General features: G+C 42.3%; 1 protein-coding gene across 1 annotated transcript in view; it reads left to right on the forward strand.

Moving 5' to 3' along the window:
* Window positions 1-2,377: 2,377 nt before the first annotated feature.
* KCNN2 (potassium calcium-activated channel subfamily N member 2) overlaps window positions 2,378-18,366 on the forward strand; it is a 183,189-nt gene continuing 167,200 nt past the window's right edge. The window contains exons 1-2 of the mRNA XM_079916639.1: window positions 2,378-3,584; window positions 4,213-4,308. Of these exons, the coding sequence (XP_079772765.1) occupies window positions 2,481-3,584; window positions 4,213-4,308 (1,200 nt within the window). The 5' untranslated portion in view covers window positions 2,378-2,480. The remainder of the gene's footprint in view (window positions 3,585-4,212; window positions 4,309-18,366) is intronic.

The following is an 18,366-nucleotide window of genomic DNA, read 5'->3' on the forward strand; positions in this document are numbered from 1 at the left end:
ATTATTGTGATATTTGGAGAGGGGATTGATGTAGTCATTCAACAAAATTTACCAAAGGCTAATGAAAGTATTAATTTACCATGATAAATGTATTTGATGTATTTAGGTTTGGAAGGATGAGTCAAACTTTTTCACTTAGTCAGCTATGCGTAGCAATGAGAAGAAGCTCATATAATTTGTTATAAAGTGAAAATGAATGTATTATGGATTTTGTGCTTGAGTTGAATTTTGTTTCACACCAGAAGGTGAAAATATTTTAATTTGGAAGCTTTCATTGTAATTTCAAATTACTCATTAGAATTGTTTTTAATAGTCATGTTCACCACACAATTCATGCAGATCTACTCTGCTACCACAAAGATTCTATGATCAAAATTCTAAACAAATTTTATTAAATTACCAAAAATTATCATGGAATATAAAAATAAAATGCTGTCTCCAGTTTTTAGCCATTCAAATTCTATTTTTGACCAAGACTACAGAGAAATGCAAGTTCTATGGGACTAAAAGCAACCCTCTCCCTTTTTTTCTTCTGGATCTGTTTACTTGCATGCACAAAAAATTAAAATTGCTTAACTCATATCCAAAGGATATCCTAAAATGAATTATTCACTCCAAGGCACTGAAAACGCGAACTCTCTCTTAGGAGCAGGTACGTGGTAAGCAACTTCAGGGTAGCTGCCGAGTAGAATATCAAGAAATTGGATCCAGCTGAGAATTCCAATTACCTAATGAGGGTGATCCGCTTTCACTTTAATTTCTAACTCGTTATAACTTCTATCATACAAATCATGCTCTAAAATCACGATTTAAAAGGGAAACAAATATTCAACTGGCCAGTGTATTTCATTCCCTTTTCTGGAGATGGGAATCTCAACTTACAAAGAAATACAAACGATAATGACTTAAGATGGAGCAGTAACAACGAACCCTTGAAAGGGTCCCCTACCGCTTTGTGTTAGTATATCGCCCAACAGAAGGACACATCACAGGAAATTTGTGAGACACAAAGCGTAATTTTTATTAGTTTATTAGCAAATAAATAAATATTACACCTAACTAGCAAAACTCCAGCACTGTCCCCAGGCAGCTATTATTCAGTCCGAGTTATTATTAATAATTTCCTAGCCAGGCTATGACTGCCGGTGTGAATCAGCCAGCGCCAGGCCCCTCTCCATCCGCCGCCCCCGCCGCAGTCAGGGCTTGGCACATAAGATGCTAGGTGTTTGCGCCACAGTGATCCGCCTTTGCTTTGTGTCTGTGCTGCAGGTGTGGAGGAGGAAGAACAGAAGACAAGCTGGTGGCCGGCGGTCGCTGAGCATTCCCCAGACTCTCGAGCAAACCTCTTCTCCATGGCAGGAAAAGCCCGCGGACCTACCCACTGGGGCGGCCAGAGGGCCTGAGCGCCGTAGCCCAGGACCTGGCGGCCGGGGGCGCCAGCCCCTCATGTTCTGCAGAAGGCGCAAATGTGAGCAGGCAGTGGCGGGGAAAGCCCTCCGCCCCCGCCAGGGGGACCCGGGAAGCCCGCGCGGGCTCCTCCCGCGGACGAAGGGGATCCCCTCCTCCGGCCCCGCCCCCATCCTCCCCAGGCCCAGGCGCCAAGGAGGTTAACCCTACCCGCGCCGCAGCGCATTAGGGCGAGAGCACCGCGCAGCCAATCCCGACTCCCCGGCGCCAGAGACCAGCGGCGTGGGGAAGATCGGTGAGCCGGGCCCGTTCGGGTCTCGCAGCGGCCAAACAAGGGCTCAGGCCCCGGGGTTCTCTCTAAGCCCTGCTGCACTGGCTTAGCTAGTCGTCAAACTTTTTCTCTCCAAAGCGGGTGCCCCCGCAGTTATTTGGCGGGCAGCCGGCAGCCCACTCTCAGCGGGACAATTAGGGAGAAGTGGGCGTGGGGCGAGGAGGCTGCTGTTCTGCAGCTCTAAGAGGCGTGCATGCCGGTGGAGGAGTGGCCCGGGTTCCGCACTGTTCCCTCGCCTGACCCCCTGGCTGGGGTGGCTCAACGTGCTGCAGTGCCCGGTGCAGGGGATCTAGACTGCGCGTCCGGCACTAGTTAGGGGGGTGGTGGCACGGGAAGGAGGGGACGCCTGTTTTTTCCTCCTCCCTCTGCAGACCCGCTGCACTACCTGGTGGTGCTCACGGGTGCTCCCAATCAGCAGGTGGAACCCCCGCCCTCACCCTGTCCTGGCCTGCGCCTCCGAGGGTTTTCATTCTGCAGATTCTACCCCCCCCCCCGCCCCCATCTCTCTCTCTCTCACACGCTCCCCTAAACCGCGCGCACTGCAAACTCAGTCTTGGTCCCCGCAGGTGATGTCATGCCCATTGTTTTGGTGAGCCCAACCAATTGGACGCGCCGCCTGGATTCTACCGGAGCCGGCATGGGCCCTTCCTCGCACCAGCAGCAGGAGTCTCCGCTCCCTACCATAACGCATTGCGCAGGGTGCACCACCGCCTGGTCTCCCTGCAGCTTTAACAGCCCTGACATGGAAACCCCATTGCAGTTCCAGCGCGGCTTCTTCTCGGAGCAGCCGCCACCGCCACCGCTCTCCTCACACCTGCATTGCCAGCAGCAGCAGCAGAGCCAGGACAAGCCGTGCCCGCCCTTCGCGCCCCTCCCGCACCCTCACCACCCCCCGCACCTCGCGCACCAGCAGCAGGGCAGCGGCGGCAGCAGCCCATGCCTCCGGTGCAACAGCTGCGCCTCCTCCGGTGCCCCGGGGGCGGGGGCGGGGGATAACCTGTCCCTGCTGCTCCGCACCTCCTCGCCCGGCGGCGCCTTCCGGACCCGTACCTCCTCGCCGCTGTCAGGCTCGTCGTGCTGCTGCTGCTGCTCGTCGCGCCGGGGCAGCCAGCTCAATGTGAGCGAGCTGACGCCGTCCAGCCATGCCAGTGCGCTCCGGCAGCAGTACGCGCAGCAGCCGGCGTCCGCCTCCCAGTACCACCAGTGCCACAGCCTGCAGCCCGCCGCCAGCCCCACGGGCAGCCTCGGCAGCCTGGGCTCCGGGCCCCCGCTCTCGCACCACCACCACCACCACCACCACCCGCACCCGGCGCACCACCAGCACAGCCAGCCCCAGGCGCGCCGCGAGAGCAACCCCTTCACCGAAATAGCCATGAGCAGCTGTAGGTACAACGGGGGCGTCATGCGGCCGCTCAGCAACTTGAGCGCGTCCCGCCGGAACCTGCACGAGATGGACTCCGAGGCACAGCCCCTACAGCCCCCGGCGTCTGTTGGAGGAGGTGGCGGCGCGTCCTCCCCGTCTGCAGCCGCGGCCGCCGCAGCTTCGTCCTCAGCCCCGGAGATCGTGGTATCTAAGCCGGAGCACAACAACTCCAATAACCTGGCGCTCTACGGAGCCGGCGGCGGAGGCAGCGCTGGAGGCGGCGGCGGTGGCAGCGGGCATGGCAGCAGCGGTGGCACCAAGTCCAGCAAAAAGAAGAACCAGAACATCGGCTACAAGCTGGGCCACCGGCGCGCCCTGTTCGAGAAGCGCAAGCGGCTCAGCGACTACGCGCTCATCTTCGGCATGTTCGGCATCGTGGTCATGGTCATCGAGACCGAGCTGTCGTGGGGCGCCTACGACAAGGTAAGTGCTCCAGCCCTTTGCTCACCGTTCCCGGGCCGCAGAGCCGGACACCGAGTGGTTGGGATGGGCGCTGGTGGGAACTCTCTGCCTGCCAGTTCCGAGCTTTTCCCGGACAATTGGAGGTGCCCGCCGGGACGGCGAGCACCGCTGAGACTCGCTCCCCTAATCCGCAAGGCAACTCTGGAGAGGAAGCTTTTCCGCGCGCAAAGTTCTGGAGGCAGTGAATGCCCAGCGAGTTTGGGCACGTTAAAGAAGTGATTTCAGGAGTCGGTGAGGAAAGCATGCTCTGCTCCTCTCCTGGTGCTCACGATGTCGGAGGCCCCTTTCAAACCCAAGCGCTTAAACTCAAGGATAACTTCCTCTCAGGTTTTGAGAGCCACGAGCTGCGCTTGGGTCTGTGGTGTCGAGGACCCCGCTGCTTGGCCTTCCGGGATCTCCTCTCTCACTTTCCTGTGAGGCCAAGTGATCTGACAGATCACAGAGCCGAGACAGGTGCCCCTACCCCCATCCTCCTACTGGGAATTCAGGTCCCCTTGCTGGGGATTGACCGACCCCCCGGATCTTAAAGGTGGTTAAAAGTGCTGCTTCTTTTTTTTTTTTTTAAAAAGTGCTTCTGTCTGTGTTGCAGGCGTCGCTGTATTCCTTAGCTCTGAAATGCCTTATCAGTCTCTCCACGATCATCCTGCTCGGTCTGATCATCGTGTACCACGCCAGGGAAATACAGGTAACTTCGGGGTTCTGCTGTTTATGAATGACTTCAGCTGGGGGAAGTGCAAGGCAGCAAACGCTTTTTCCAAGCTCTCGTGTCCTTGCTTGAGGTTACAGAAGACACACGCTGTATTCTTACCTTAGCACCTGACCTGTTCTTTCAAGAAGTTAAAAACAAAACAAACAGTGCAGCATGTAAATGTGCAGTAGTTTCCAGGATGTATTTGTTAAAGCTTTCAGATTTTCCCCTCTCTTCTTTAGGTAGATCCACTTCTCCATATCAGTCACTGTATTTGTTTTGCTCAAGGCCAGTTATATACTAGCCTTAGTCCGCCAGGTAAATGTGTATTCTCGTCTAATAAACATTTAACAAGATGGGTGGGCCATTATGGAAGATTGTGCCCATGTGTATCACCTTCCATAACTGTAGCTTAGAGAAGAAAATAGGCCCGTGATATTTCTTGCTACTGTATATCAATAAGACAAGAAGAAAACTCTAACCTTTTCTATATCTTACTGTAAAGTTGAAGAAAAAAATCTGTTGTAAATTAAGAATACAAATTCTGTATATCTGGTAGTTTGGTAGATTTTCAGGTACAATCGTTACATTATTTATTAAAAATGTCACTTAAGAGCAAAGGCCACTGCCCTTGTGAGTGAACTTGTTAGGAAAATGTTTGTTTTGTTTAAATGTAGCCAGGAACTCTATTGTTAGATTTGACTGTTACTGACCATTTCAGAATAGTCCGTCTAAAATTCATGGGTTGTCTTTTAAGTTGTTTATTTTGCTGTAGCTTTCAGTTAAAGGAATATTAAGGTTTGGGAATAAAATAACTAGAGTTTTCAAAAATTAAGAGAGATTGAGATTTTCCAGTTTAGAACTTACACTAATATGCATTTTCTGGTTGTTTTGGATCAGGTGTTAGGCATTTGGCAGAACTATTAAACCCTCGAATTTAGGCTGCTTTCCTTTAGGAGTTGCCGTTGAATTTAAATAACTTAGCATTAATTATAAGTTAAATTAATTTTAAGTTAGTAATTTGCAAAAACATACTAAATATGGAAGAAACCAATTTTAACTATTGCCCAAGCAAAATAAAGATACACATGACCCCACATGAGGGGAGAGAAATTACTTCATCATGCTTTCAAATTTGCAAAGACTTTGAAAAGTGTGATTTTGAAGGAAGGAGGATAGAGAATGAGAATTAGAAAGAGTGAGAATATTTAGAGTTAAGTAATAAAACTGCACTGCCAAAACAAGGCAAACACATTTGGACCCTTTAAAATTTTAATAATTCACACATCTTTAATTACTTCTCAGTTTACTATTAAATAATTACACATCTTTAATTCAGCACTAATGATCGTGGGCTTTTGAGATTCTTTCAAACATTTTAAAGTAATACTAAAATGTAACTTAAGCATCATGAGAGTATCTTTTCATTTTGACTTGAAGGGTAGACACTTAAGGCTAGGGAACAAAACAGGTCTAATGGCCCTTTGACTTGGTTTACAGATGAGGTACCTGCAGTCAGAAGAGGTGACCAGCTTGCCAGATTCCATAGCTAGACAGTGCAGAGCGTGACCAGGCCTGTCCTCCTAGCTTCCACCCAGAATGCTTCCTGCTGCACTCTGCTACTGCTTGTTAGCAACCCTGAACATGGACATGTCTTTGTCTGTGGTTCCTCTCTAAATCCAAACGTTTGGTATTTGAATAGGGTTAGACTTAAACGGTTTTTCTAAAATCTTCTTAGGTATTTATAAAAATCAAGTAATTTAATTTTTATTTTTGGCTTGAAGACCAGAGTAGTTTTATTTAATCCACCCTAGAAAGAGACCTTGCTCTTTTGTTTTGTTTTTTAATTAAACATCAGCTTTCGTATTATTCCTGTTCCTTCTGAAAAACACACAGCAAAACAAGCATTCAAGGCGGAGGACATTTGATGGTATTAACACCAAGAACAAAGTGTCTTCCTGAAAATGCTAACCTTTTAAGAATTATGGGGAGATTTTTTTGAAATAACTTATAGGAGTTTGTGAGGACCAAACATTGGCCACTAACATTGGCCAGATGTTAATTACGTGGTGTAAAAAATTTTTGATACCATATTAGAACTCTTAAAACTTAGAGAAAGTAATACAAATAAAAGAAGTCATATTTTTAAAGATCATTTCACACTTGAAAGAATTCCACCCCTGGCTAATTTTGAGGACCATTTCTGTTACACAAATGCATAGATATATTGATTAGAGTACGAAGAGCACGGGTGATAAAAATGAAGACATGAATTCCCCCTCTAAGGGTTATAAGCACAGTGAACCTCTTTATTGTTGGGGCAACATAAACATCACAAAAAGTTATATTTTTATAATTGGAATTATCTGACCTGATACATGGTTTCTGCTAAACCAGCCACACTTAAGATAGTTTCAAAATGGATGCTCAGGTAATATCATTTAGTTGTTTTGGATGTAGCTTTTACATTCAGTGTTTAATCTAGAGTGATTTTTGTTTTCCTCAAGCTGAAGTTCCAAATTCTTACCTGAGATGCTTTTTTAAAAATATGAAATGGAAAAGGACCAAATAAATGTGGAGACCCTGAGCTGGAAATCAAGAACCAGAAAAAACATGTTCTAATTTATCCAGAGAGTAGTCAGTGATTGCTGCTGAAATAGTTCACTCTGAAACACAGGAAAATCAAGTGCATAGGCTAATGTATCCATGTGTGGAAAATGACGAATTGACCCCTTTTTAACTTACTGATGTCACTGCTATAGATGTACTTCTTTCATAAGTTTTAAGCAAATAGGTACTTCTCAGTTTACTATTAAGAATTCTAAGTATATAGATTAGCTTTGAGTTAAGGAACTCAATGCGGGGGTTATGCTGCTGTTCAGAGCATGTTCTTGGGCATAGCATGCAGTCTAATGTGACACTTCCTCTTTTTCTTTTTAGCATAGCAGTATGATGATTGGATAGTGAGAGCTAGCTAGTATGGGTTTCTGGTACATGGTAGGATTTCTTACTGCATTCAGGAAAAGTAAGTGTTATAGCCAATGTTCTGGCTCTCTGCCCACCGGAATTGCTTTAACGAAGCTTGGGGAGGCCCTGACATTTCCATGGAGAACCTTGGAAAGCAAGTCAGTGTGACCTTTTATAAAATGTTTATACACAGTCTATCAAAATAGATGGTTCAGGTGAGTCATGGACGGAAGTGCTTGAATTAAAATAGTGTGATGGAGAGGCTTTGTAAGAACTTAGCTCAGTACATTTCAGCTTTGGTGTCATTTTTTCAGTACCACAGACAGCTCAATGCACCAGACTATAGTTTGCTCATTTCACTAATTACTTTTACATCCCCTCAAAACAAAAATGAAATTACTTTTTTGGGGGGAGGGATCAGAAAGCTTATATAAAATCAGATTTAGTGGGAGCAGATTTTCAGCTAAGTAGATATTAGATTTTTTCAAATAGACATTTGGCCTTACTTTCTATATTCATCAGTAAAGTCAAAAAATGATGAATAGATACATAAAATAAATTTTAGCAAATGCCTTTGTATCACAACCTTCTGACAAAGCAAAAGTACTATGGGAATTGTTTTATACAGTTTGGAAAGGTCACTTGATACTTTAAGTAGCTTCCCCACCTCAAGTCCAAGGTCAAATAATAGGAAAAACAGAGGCATGATTTCCTGTGACTTTTCTTTTTCTCCCCCCTCTTCTGTAGGGTTGGAAGCATTTGTTTGATGGAATAAGAACAAAACAATGTTCAAGTGCTCTTTAAGGTCTTCAACATCGAATAAGTTGAATGTAGATTGCACTTCATCTTTTCAACTTTAGTGTACTCGACTTTCTCTTGTGGAAGCAATTTTAGTTGAAAGAGTTGTTTAGTATTTTGAGATAGGCAAATACAAGATTCTAAGTTGGGAGGAAAACCCCTTGGACTGTGATCTTTCTGGTTCTCATGGGATTTGGCAGAATGGAGAGTACTATACTTTAAAGTTGAAATGGTTTTATTTCCTTGGTTTTGTTTTGGTAATAATATAATTATAGAATAAATAGCACTAAGGGAAACACTGATTTTCCCCTGGTATCTCTTGCAGTGGAAGAACTCTACACATTCTCCCTTAAGTCAGCTTTTCAGAGATGGATGATATACATCTAAAAGTGGAAGAGCAGAAATGACAATTACCCCTTACCTGTGCATGTAGGCCACACAAAGGGGGAAGGAGTGAGTGTGGGCAGGGACCTCAGCAACCTCTGAATTCTCCTGGACTGGTTGAGGAGGGGTGGCTACGTGCCCACTGAGTAGACTCTGGCTCACCTTGTGGAGAATGGGAAAGAATGCTCGCCTTCCCACTCCTGCAGAGAGCAAGTAGATGCTTCCAGACCGTGCAGAAAATACTGCATATAGTTATTATTCTTATTAATAAAATAATAATGACTACACACAGTGAAAATAACTAGTACAGAAGAGCTTAAAATAAATATGATAGTCACATTCTCAATCCAGTGTTTCAGAGACCACCACTTTTACATTTCTCATACATTTCTCCAGAATTTTCAAAAATGAATATTTAGTTGTGTTTAGAGACACACATACTGTGCTTTTTTTGCTTAATATATCTTGAAGGTTTTTTATTGTCAGCACATGGAAACCCATCTCATTCGTTCTTAGCAACTGTTTATTATCCCATTTTACGGATGCACTGTGGCTTACTGTTAAGCTTTTGCTGTTATAAGCCATAATAAAAATGAACACTCTTGTATACTATTTAAATCTACTAATTAGAGGATACACATATGGCGTATATCCAGCAGACGGATTGCCGAATCAAAGGGAGTTTGTATTTTAAATGGAAAGTACTGCCCACCAGCCCTTTAGAAAGGTCTTCAGAGTTCTCATTCTCGGCTTCCCTACACATTATTTCCCCACAGCATTGTTAACACTGAATGTTATAAAAAGGAATTTTAAACATCTTTGGCTTTGTAAAGTTTACTATCTTCCTGAAAAAACATTTTTTTTTTGGTGAAAAATTCAAGGACAAAGCTCATGGCCTCATAGGCTCATTAGCAACATTTTGGAATATCTAGTGGTGCATTATCTAATCTGCTGACAAAATGACCAATCCTTGTAAAGGTGCCATCAGAAGCAAGCATTGGCCATATTTTTGGGTTTTTTACTTTAAAAAAAGTTAGAGATGAAGGAAGCTAAAAGAGTAGAAGGAATGGTCTTCGACTGGTCTTTAGGTCTCTCGTATATCTATAGTATGAGGGAGAGAAGAGTTAACTCTTTGACTGTAAGACCCCAGAAGATCATGAAGTGGATACCTTGCCTGAATTGCTTTGTTGTGTGGTGGTCAGCTCCACAACCGCTGTCTATATTGCCAGCAACTTCTACAGAGTTGTAATGAGACTCTCAGTCCCTTTGACTTCGTGTATACCCTGTAGTAACGAAATCACTCAGGGCCAATTTTCTCTGCCTGCCTGTATAAAGATCTCTGCATTATTAATGGATGTGACACTAAATAAAGCGATCCTGGTGTGTTTACAGAGCAGCATCACAAATGAATGAAGAGTGGAACTTTAGGTTTACTGCGAGTGGGTTCGCTTGATCTGCCAACTCGTTTCTGGGCCACGTTTTGTACAGCTCGGAAAGGAGACCACTGTGGGCTGTCATTGTCCCAAACCACATCTGGCAGGGTGGACAGAGGGAGCCTGCACTGATTTAACTTCAGGAAGTTACTTTTGGTCAGGGTACAAAGTGGTTTCATGGGGCCATTTTAGTGAGAATTTCCTCTCATTAGGAATTATGATGTTTGCTACTTTGGGAGTATATGTTTAACCTGAAACTCCTTTAGAATTCTCTTTATAGAACTGGAAACTGTGTGGAGAGGACCTGAATTGTTATCTCGCCCAGGATCCCACCCAGCATGGAAACTCCCTTTATGTCATCTCAGATAAAAGTGGCCACCCAATTTCTGCTTGATCCCTCTTCCCATGATGGTCAGTTTGTCTGTACAAGGCTGTCTATTCCATTGCCAGACAACTCTTAATTTTAGGAAGATTTTCCTTATGTTGGGAGTGAAGTCTGGTTTTATTCCTTCCCATATTCAACATTGAAAAAGTTTTTGAGCTCTGCTAATACAATGAGGAATAAGACAGTAAGGTTCCTTCCCTCTTGGAACTGACATTCCAAGCAGGCGGTGTTAAGGAGAGAGACAAAAATTAAGTAAAGGAAGAAAATCCTTGGAAGTTGTGATAAGTGTCATAAAGGGGCCATGAAAGGCTGTGATAGAAAATAATTGGGGGCAGAGCGTTGTACACATCAGACAGGGTGGTCCTGGGAGCAGTCTCTAAGGAAGTGACTTTTAAGCTGAGACATAAAGGAAAAGAAGTTACCAGCTATTGGCAGAGTCTGGAGGAACAAACTTTTCCAAGCCCTCGTGGCTGAAAGGAGTTTCCTGCACTTATACAGTTGAGAGCAAACCAGTGTGGCCCAAGCAGGGCGACGGTGGTACTGGATGGGGTGAGAGTGGATAGGCAGGGGTCTGATACTGAAGTGTCCTGAGACCATTACAAGAATTTTGTGATGTTTTCTTCAAAGTGCATGAGGCCACCATTAAAGCACAGAAGAGTCATGATCCAGCTTATTGTTTACGCAGACCTTTTGTTGAAGCTCTGAGGAGATTGGTCTGGAGACCCTTGGCAAGTCACATTTAGAGATGACACTCACTTGGCTTGGGTAGTAGTGGTGGAAGTGAAGAGAAGTGGTCTGATTCAAGACCCAGGTTGGAGGTAGAATAGACATCTTAGTGATTGGGTATGACAGGTGAGGGCAAGAGGTGATGCTAAGATGATTCTCCGGGTTATGGGTGGAGCATCTGAGTGTGTTATGCTGACAGGGGAGAACTCACATTGAAGGGTAGCATGTGGAATCAGGAATGCTTCTGGTGGAAATGCTTCTGAGTATACAAGAGAACCCTGAGTTCAGAGAAAAGGTGTGGAGTGGAAATTTAAATTGGCCAGTAATCAGCGTAGAGACTATTTAAACCCACAGGAATTGATAAAATCACTGAGAGAAAATAGAGGAATGAGAGAAGAAGGTCGAGAGCAGATCAACCTCTGACATCTAGAGGTTGTGTGAAGCAGGAACTAGAGAAAAGAGATAAGAATGACTTGTCCTAGAGGTGGTAATGGGAGTGTTGGAAGGAGGGCACAGAGCTGTTTACTGAATGCCATGAAGTCAGTTAATATCGGGTAGAGAGGTGCCTTTTGGATTTGGCAAGTTCAAGGTCGTTGCTGACCTTGATGAGCAGTTTCAGTGGAATGGTAGAAACAGAACACAAACTGTAATTTCCAGTATAACAGAGTAATTTGATTCCCCCTCTTCCCAGAATTACAGAGCAAACATTTAAATATTGGTTAGGTCCCTTTAAATGCCCACCTAATTAAATAGTCCCCGTTTCTTTGAATTTTCCCAATCAGGCTTAGAATGTCCCTGATCATATTCTTCTGGACTTACTCTGTTTTGTTGAATTCCCACTTTGAGTAAGGTCAGAAATGTACTCAGTACTTTCAGATGGGATCTGCCAGTGTACTTGTTACCTCCGTTCAACAAAAATCCTCCATTGTGCTGACTGTTATTTAGTCTAAAATGGTCATTGCGTCACCCAAACTGTTGCCAAGTACACTTGTAAAATTGTTACTGAACTGAATGTAGGGCTTTACATTTACTGACTCTGTTAAATAGCATCTTGGTTTCAGGTGAGTGTTTTAGCCTGTCAGAATTATTTGAATCATAATGGTGATGTTTATTTGACAAACACTTACTTAGGTTTGGAAAATGCTGTGTGTGGAGGGGGCTCTGGCATTGGAAAGACCCACATCAGTGCTAAATTCTGTTCCAGAAACATGGTCAATGTTAGTGGCTGTTACCCAGTTTTCACACATCCAACTCTTCCTAGCTTCTCACTAGCCATGACTTTGAAAAGTGTAGCTTGGGTACCATGCCGAAGGCACGGTCAGAGCTGAGAAGTAGGACCTTCTTTGTAGTTAGCCATCTGTTCATCCATGATATTTGGTTCAGCTTTTCACGTACTAACAACTCTCTGAACCCTGACTATCAGCCAGCCTACGTTTCTCTACAAGAATGTCATGAGGACTGTCAGATCCCTTGCTGAAATCCGTGTATTCTGTGCAGTCTCATGATCTGCCAGTCTATTCATGATATCCAAGAAGGAAACAAGACTGATGAGCTTATCATTTTAAGCATTATAATGTATTAGGCTTCATGACCAAATGCCTTTTCTCTTAAAAATTTTGTTTTTTTCTCCAGATTATAAAATTAGTAAACATTTATGTTAGAAATCTGTAAAACATAGATAACATGAAAAAGAATATGTTAGTTTAATCTCACCACCCAGAGATAATTATTATTGTGATATAATGTATTTATATGAAGTAGATGGACCTGATATTTGCTATATATCAGGATAAGGAAATTTAGTGTTCTTTTCATGTAATTTTCTATTCATTTCCCCATGCCATTAAACATTCCAATTTTTTTTGCATCATATAGCTATAAGCAATTTAATCCTTTCCCTTATTTTTAGACCCTTAAGAAAAATTAGAAAGACTCTATTTAAAATATTTGTGTAATAAATACCTTTGCAGATGAACTTGTGTAAGCATCTCTGATGAGTTCCTAAGGAAAAATTGCCAAGGCAGAAATTACTTAGTTAAAGAATATTATTTAAGGCAACTGAGAGTTTGTCAAATGGTCCTTCCAAAGGTTTATATCATGCCTTTCATTTTTAAAGTACTTACAAACCACTTTGTTAAATAACTGACTTGATTATTTTCTGGAGTGTCTAGGATCCATTTACTGATTAGTATTCTGAGTACTGTCCTACTTTGTGAATCTAGAAATGTGCTTCTCTGGAGTCTCCTATAGCTTCCTATTTCTCCATGATTTTGGTTTCTGAATCTTGGCTAACCAGGTTTGTAAAAGGGTATTCCTGCTTAATAATTAAAGTTTATATAGAAATGATGCAAAAGCAGTATTGGAAGATAACTTTGTCCACAGATATTCCCAGTCTTTGTTATTATAGGAAGCTGTAAAAATCATAATTTCTGAAATTTTTCTCTACAAACTTTCCTGCTGAGCAAAGCAAAGCAATCAGACTCTCCTTTGAGTTGTTTACTGTTTTTGCAGCATTGCCTCATGGCTTTGTGTGCTGCTTCTGGAGCCCAATCTGTCTGGGCTTGTACCCAGCTCTGCCACTAGTTAGCTGTGTGACCTTGGACATATTACTTAATCTCTCTGTACTTCACTTTCCTTGTCTGTAAAATGGGGAATATAGAGTACCTCTCTCATTGGGTTGTTGTGAGGATTGAGTGTATATATTTGTGTGTATATATATATATAAAGCACTTAGAATGCTGCCTGGCATGTGGTGAGGGCTATTTAGGTGTCAGCTGCTGGTTATTGTTAGCTATTTCGGGGTTCGTTGGGGTGGAAGGGGAGGAATTGGAGCCCAGCTTCTCTGGGCTCTGGGCAACAGTGATATTTTTTTCTTCTTTTACAAGTCATACAGGAGGGAACAGGAAAAAAAAAAAAAGGTGTGCATTCAAACAGTGTTCATTAGTTTACTCACACTTAATCTAGAATAGGGGTATGTGTGTGTGTGCGTTCTTTTTTTTTTTTTTTTTTTTTAATAAAAGCTTTGATCTCCATTAAGGACAGCCAGTATTTTTTTAAACTTAGTTTAGATTTTCCCTGGGGCAAGTTGGCTGTCTGAGGAGGGAAGTGTTCATTTTGGTTGTCAGGTTGCAGATCAGTAAACTAGTGTTAGAGTACTATAATGTTAGGGGTCACCATGTTTTACCGAAATAGCCATTTCCCCTATAAACACACCATAGGTGTGGCTTCTGGCTGGAAGCTTTGTGAGCTACATTAACTCCTTCAGACATCCAGGTCACAGCCGATGGCATCTCCTACTAATTAGGACCCTGGTGACTTAAAAGAGTTAAGTGCAGCGCCCTGAAAAGTAAGCAAAGGGAATAATTTGATAATGGAAAATTCTGGTATTAAACCCCTGCTGGAAGGATGAGAGGTAATAAACAGCCAAAGGCATATGTATAAAGGATTGTAACTGACAGCACTTTCTGTCTGTATTCATTGTAGGTCTACAGGATATTTAAATAAAAAGCATTTTTTTTCTTTTTCTGGATTAGGTTTATCTCTGGAAAGAGTTTTGTTTAGTATGCCACCACCCTCAACCATGCTTGGAGTACCTTGATTGGAAAGAATTGAGAAGAATTTTCATGTGTCAATATGACAAGTAACATCTCAAAATATACTTGATTCAGTGATTGGGTTTACTTTTTATCAGACAGCTTATATCTTCTCTTCTGTTTCATTTCACATGACCGTTAGTTGAGTCTGTATTATCTCTCTTTTTGAACAATGTGTTATTGTTGGGTGAGTTTTTTTCTTTGCTTTTTGACTTTATAAAACACATTGAGATTCAGACAGTATAAACTTTGAACTGAACTGTGTAGACAAGTGTTAACAGCCAGTGTTTCACATCTATAATTTTGTCATGTGCTTTCTTGAATATCTGAGCATCGTTACCTAGTTATGTGTCTATCCATAATGGTTATCAAGAAGGTATTGAGATGGGGTTGTTTCCAAGCAATCTGACTATTGAAATTTGGATATGCATCCACTGTTGGTCTTATTCACTGAGATAGTCTTCTTTCTATCAGGAAGTTTTGGTCTTCCAAGGAAATTTCATTCGATATTTATATATTAGTTTTGACACAAGCATACTGAATTTTGGGGAGGAGGCGTTAAGCACCATAATGTGGTTGTCGTGGTCTTGGGTAGTGCTTTTTTGAGGATAGCGTCTGCTGTCAAGAGGAGTAAAAAATACACAGGTGCTAATCTTTAAACTGCTTAAATTTTTGTTGAGTGAGTAAGGGAAATTATATCCTAGTATTGGATTTATTTTTAAGGTCAAAGATCATTTAAAATATTGAAAGATAATAATTAGGCTGAATATTTATTCAAGTTGCATACATATAAAGTGATGTAAAAGTGATGGCTGCGGGTTTTATTATAGTCACCTCATGCCTTTTCACAGGTATATCTAGTACTTCCAGCCATACACCCAAGCAGAGTTATTGACTGAACACTTAATTTCTTTTATGTGGATTTAGCTATGAAATTTTAAGACGAAAAGTCTTGGCTTCTAGAAACTTACCTTAGGTCAATTTTCATACTGGTAAATCCTCCCATATTTGGAAAAAAATGTTTTTATATCAAAGAGCATGAATTGCTTTCTGTCCTTCGAAGCAAAAACAACTGAAGATATATTTATTTAGTGAACATGCTGTTAGTTTAAAGCTTCAGCTTCTTGCTTAAACCTGTGGGTAATATTGTAAATTTTAATGCTGTCGTTGAAAATTATTTTGAATAGAATTTTACTTCTTTCCCTTTAGTATTTTAGTCAAGAACCCTCACTATTTGTTCGCATTTGTCAATGTCAGAGAGGGTACTTAATGAAAATGCATTTGGGCAGACTTTCAAAAATTAAGCAGTAGTGATACAAAGAGAAATCTCTAATTTGCTTGTTTTGGGGGTAAAAAGCAACAATACTGTATTAAGGCTGAAAACTATTTTTCAAAATATCTTTGATTTGGAATCCGCTGGCTCTTGTAGATTTTTTAAATATCATTTTTTAAAGGCTTAGTCTTCCGTATTTTTTTTTCTTTCAGCATATCTGCTTTACACAGTCTTTTTTATCCTTTTTGACAACTATTCCTATTTTTTGGTTGTTACATTTGGGCCATGTTTTGCTTCACATCTCAGAATGTGTCCCTTGGGTGCTCCTTACATTGGGGGATGAAGATCCATCCCACTCACTGTCATGTTCACTGTCTCGCTTAGTCTGATGCTGTATACACAAATTACTTCAGTGGCAGCTATTTCGAAATCATGAATCCATTAAGTGTGTCTCTTTGCAGTTTTATACAGCTGGCCACAGAGGGAAAGCGGATGTGTGTTTAGGACTTAGTCCCTCAAGCCCATGTCAGAACGTCTTGAGCAGGGACCACACAGCACAATCAGTGGTGAGCATTTTCTCTGCAGCGTTTTCCCAAAAACAAGAGGTCTCTTCTGCACTGTTGTGCAGGAACACACGTCACCACAGCAAGATGATTGATGTGATGGAGGGTGGGACGAGGGCTCATCTTCAAGACCTGAATTATGATATGTTGCCACATGGGAACCAAATTCAACAAATACAGAGGAATAGGATCAGATCGGGTGGCTGACGGGGTGGAGGTGACGAGCTCAGATACCCCGGTGATACGTGCTCTAGCTAAATTCCCAGGCTGAATACAAATTTTTATTAATTGGCTCTCATTTCCTCTCTCCTCTCTTGGTATAATGATGACCTGTACATTTACAGTGGGATCAAAAAAGTTGATGACTTTCACCCTTTTTTCTTAAACACAGTGGGGAAAATGACAATGGAGTGCTACAGGTCTGGTCCTCTTTACCAAAAAGATAAGAACAGCAGGATTTTCAAATCATCTCATTGACTTGTTTTAAATTTGCCCATTGGTTCATTTCTTCTGAGGAGCAGCCCTTCCTACCCAGCAATCTCTGAGGTCCCTGCTAGGTGTGTTTACATAACCCATCCCTCTCAGCTCCTCCAGCTTTGTTTTTTTTTTTTTTTTTTTAACATCTTTATTGGAGTATAATTGCTTTACAATGGTGTGTTAGTAGTTTCTGCTTTATAACAAAGTGAATCAGTTATACATATACATATGTCCCCATATCTCTTCCCTCTTGCGTCTCCCTCCCTCCCACCCTCCCTATCCCACCCCTCTAGGTGGTCACAAAGCACTGAGCTGATCTCCCTGTGCTATGCAGCTGCTTCCCACTAGCTATCTATTTTACACTTGGTAGTGTATGTATGTCCATGCCACTCTCTCACTTTGTGCCAGCTTACCATTCCCCCTCCCTGTATCCTCAAGTCCATTCTCTAGTAGGTCTGTGTCTTTATTCCCGTCTTGCCCCTAGGTTATTCATGACCATTTTTTTAGATTCCATATATATGTGTGAGCATACAGTATTTTTTCTTCTCTTTCTGACTTACTTCATTCTGTACGACAGTCTCTAGGTCCATCCACCTCACTACAAATAACTCAATTTCGTTTCTTTTTATGGCTGAGTAATATTCCATTGTATATAAGTGCAACATCTTCTTTATCCATTCATCTGTTGTTGGACACTTAGGTTGCGTCCATGTCCTGGCTATTGCAAATAGAGCTGCAATGAACATTGTGATACATGCCTCTTTTTGAATTATGGTTTTCTCAGGGTATATGCCAGTAGTGGGATTGCTGGGTTGTATGGTTGTTCTATTTTTAGTTTTTTAAGGAACCTCCATACAGTTCTCCACAATGTCTGTATCAATTTACATTCCCACCAACAGTGCAAGAGGGTTCCCTTTTCTCCACACCCTCTCCAGAATTTATTGTTTGTGGATTTTTTGATGATGGCCATTCTGACCAGTGTGAGATGATATCTCTTTGTAGTTTTGATTTGCATTTCTCTAATGATGAATGATGTTGAGCATTCTGTCATGTGTTTGTTGGCAATCTGTATACCTTCTTTGGAGAAATGTCTATTTAGGTCTTCTGCCCATTCTTGGATTGGGTTGTTTGCTTTTTTTGATATTGAGCTGCATGAGCTGCTTGTAAATTTTGGAGATTAATTCTTTGTCAGTTCCTTCGTTTGCAAATATTTTCTCCCATTCTGAGGGTTGTCTTTTGATCTTGTTTATGGTTTCCTTTGCTGTGCAAAAGCTTTGAAGTTTCAGTAGGTCCCATTTGTTTATTTTTGTTTTTATTTCCATTTCTCTAGGAGGTGGGTCAAAAAGGATCTTGCTGTGATTTATGTCATAGAGTGTTCTGCCTATGTTTTCCTCTAAGAGTTTGATAGTGTCTGGCGTTATATTTAGGTCTTTAATCCATTTTGAGTTTATTTTTG

This window comes from Stenella coeruleoalba (assembly GCF_951394435.1).
Source record: "Stenella coeruleoalba genome assembly, chromosome: 3".
NCBI classification, from domain to species: domain Eukaryota; kingdom Metazoa; phylum Chordata; class Mammalia; order Artiodactyla; family Delphinidae; genus Stenella; species Stenella coeruleoalba.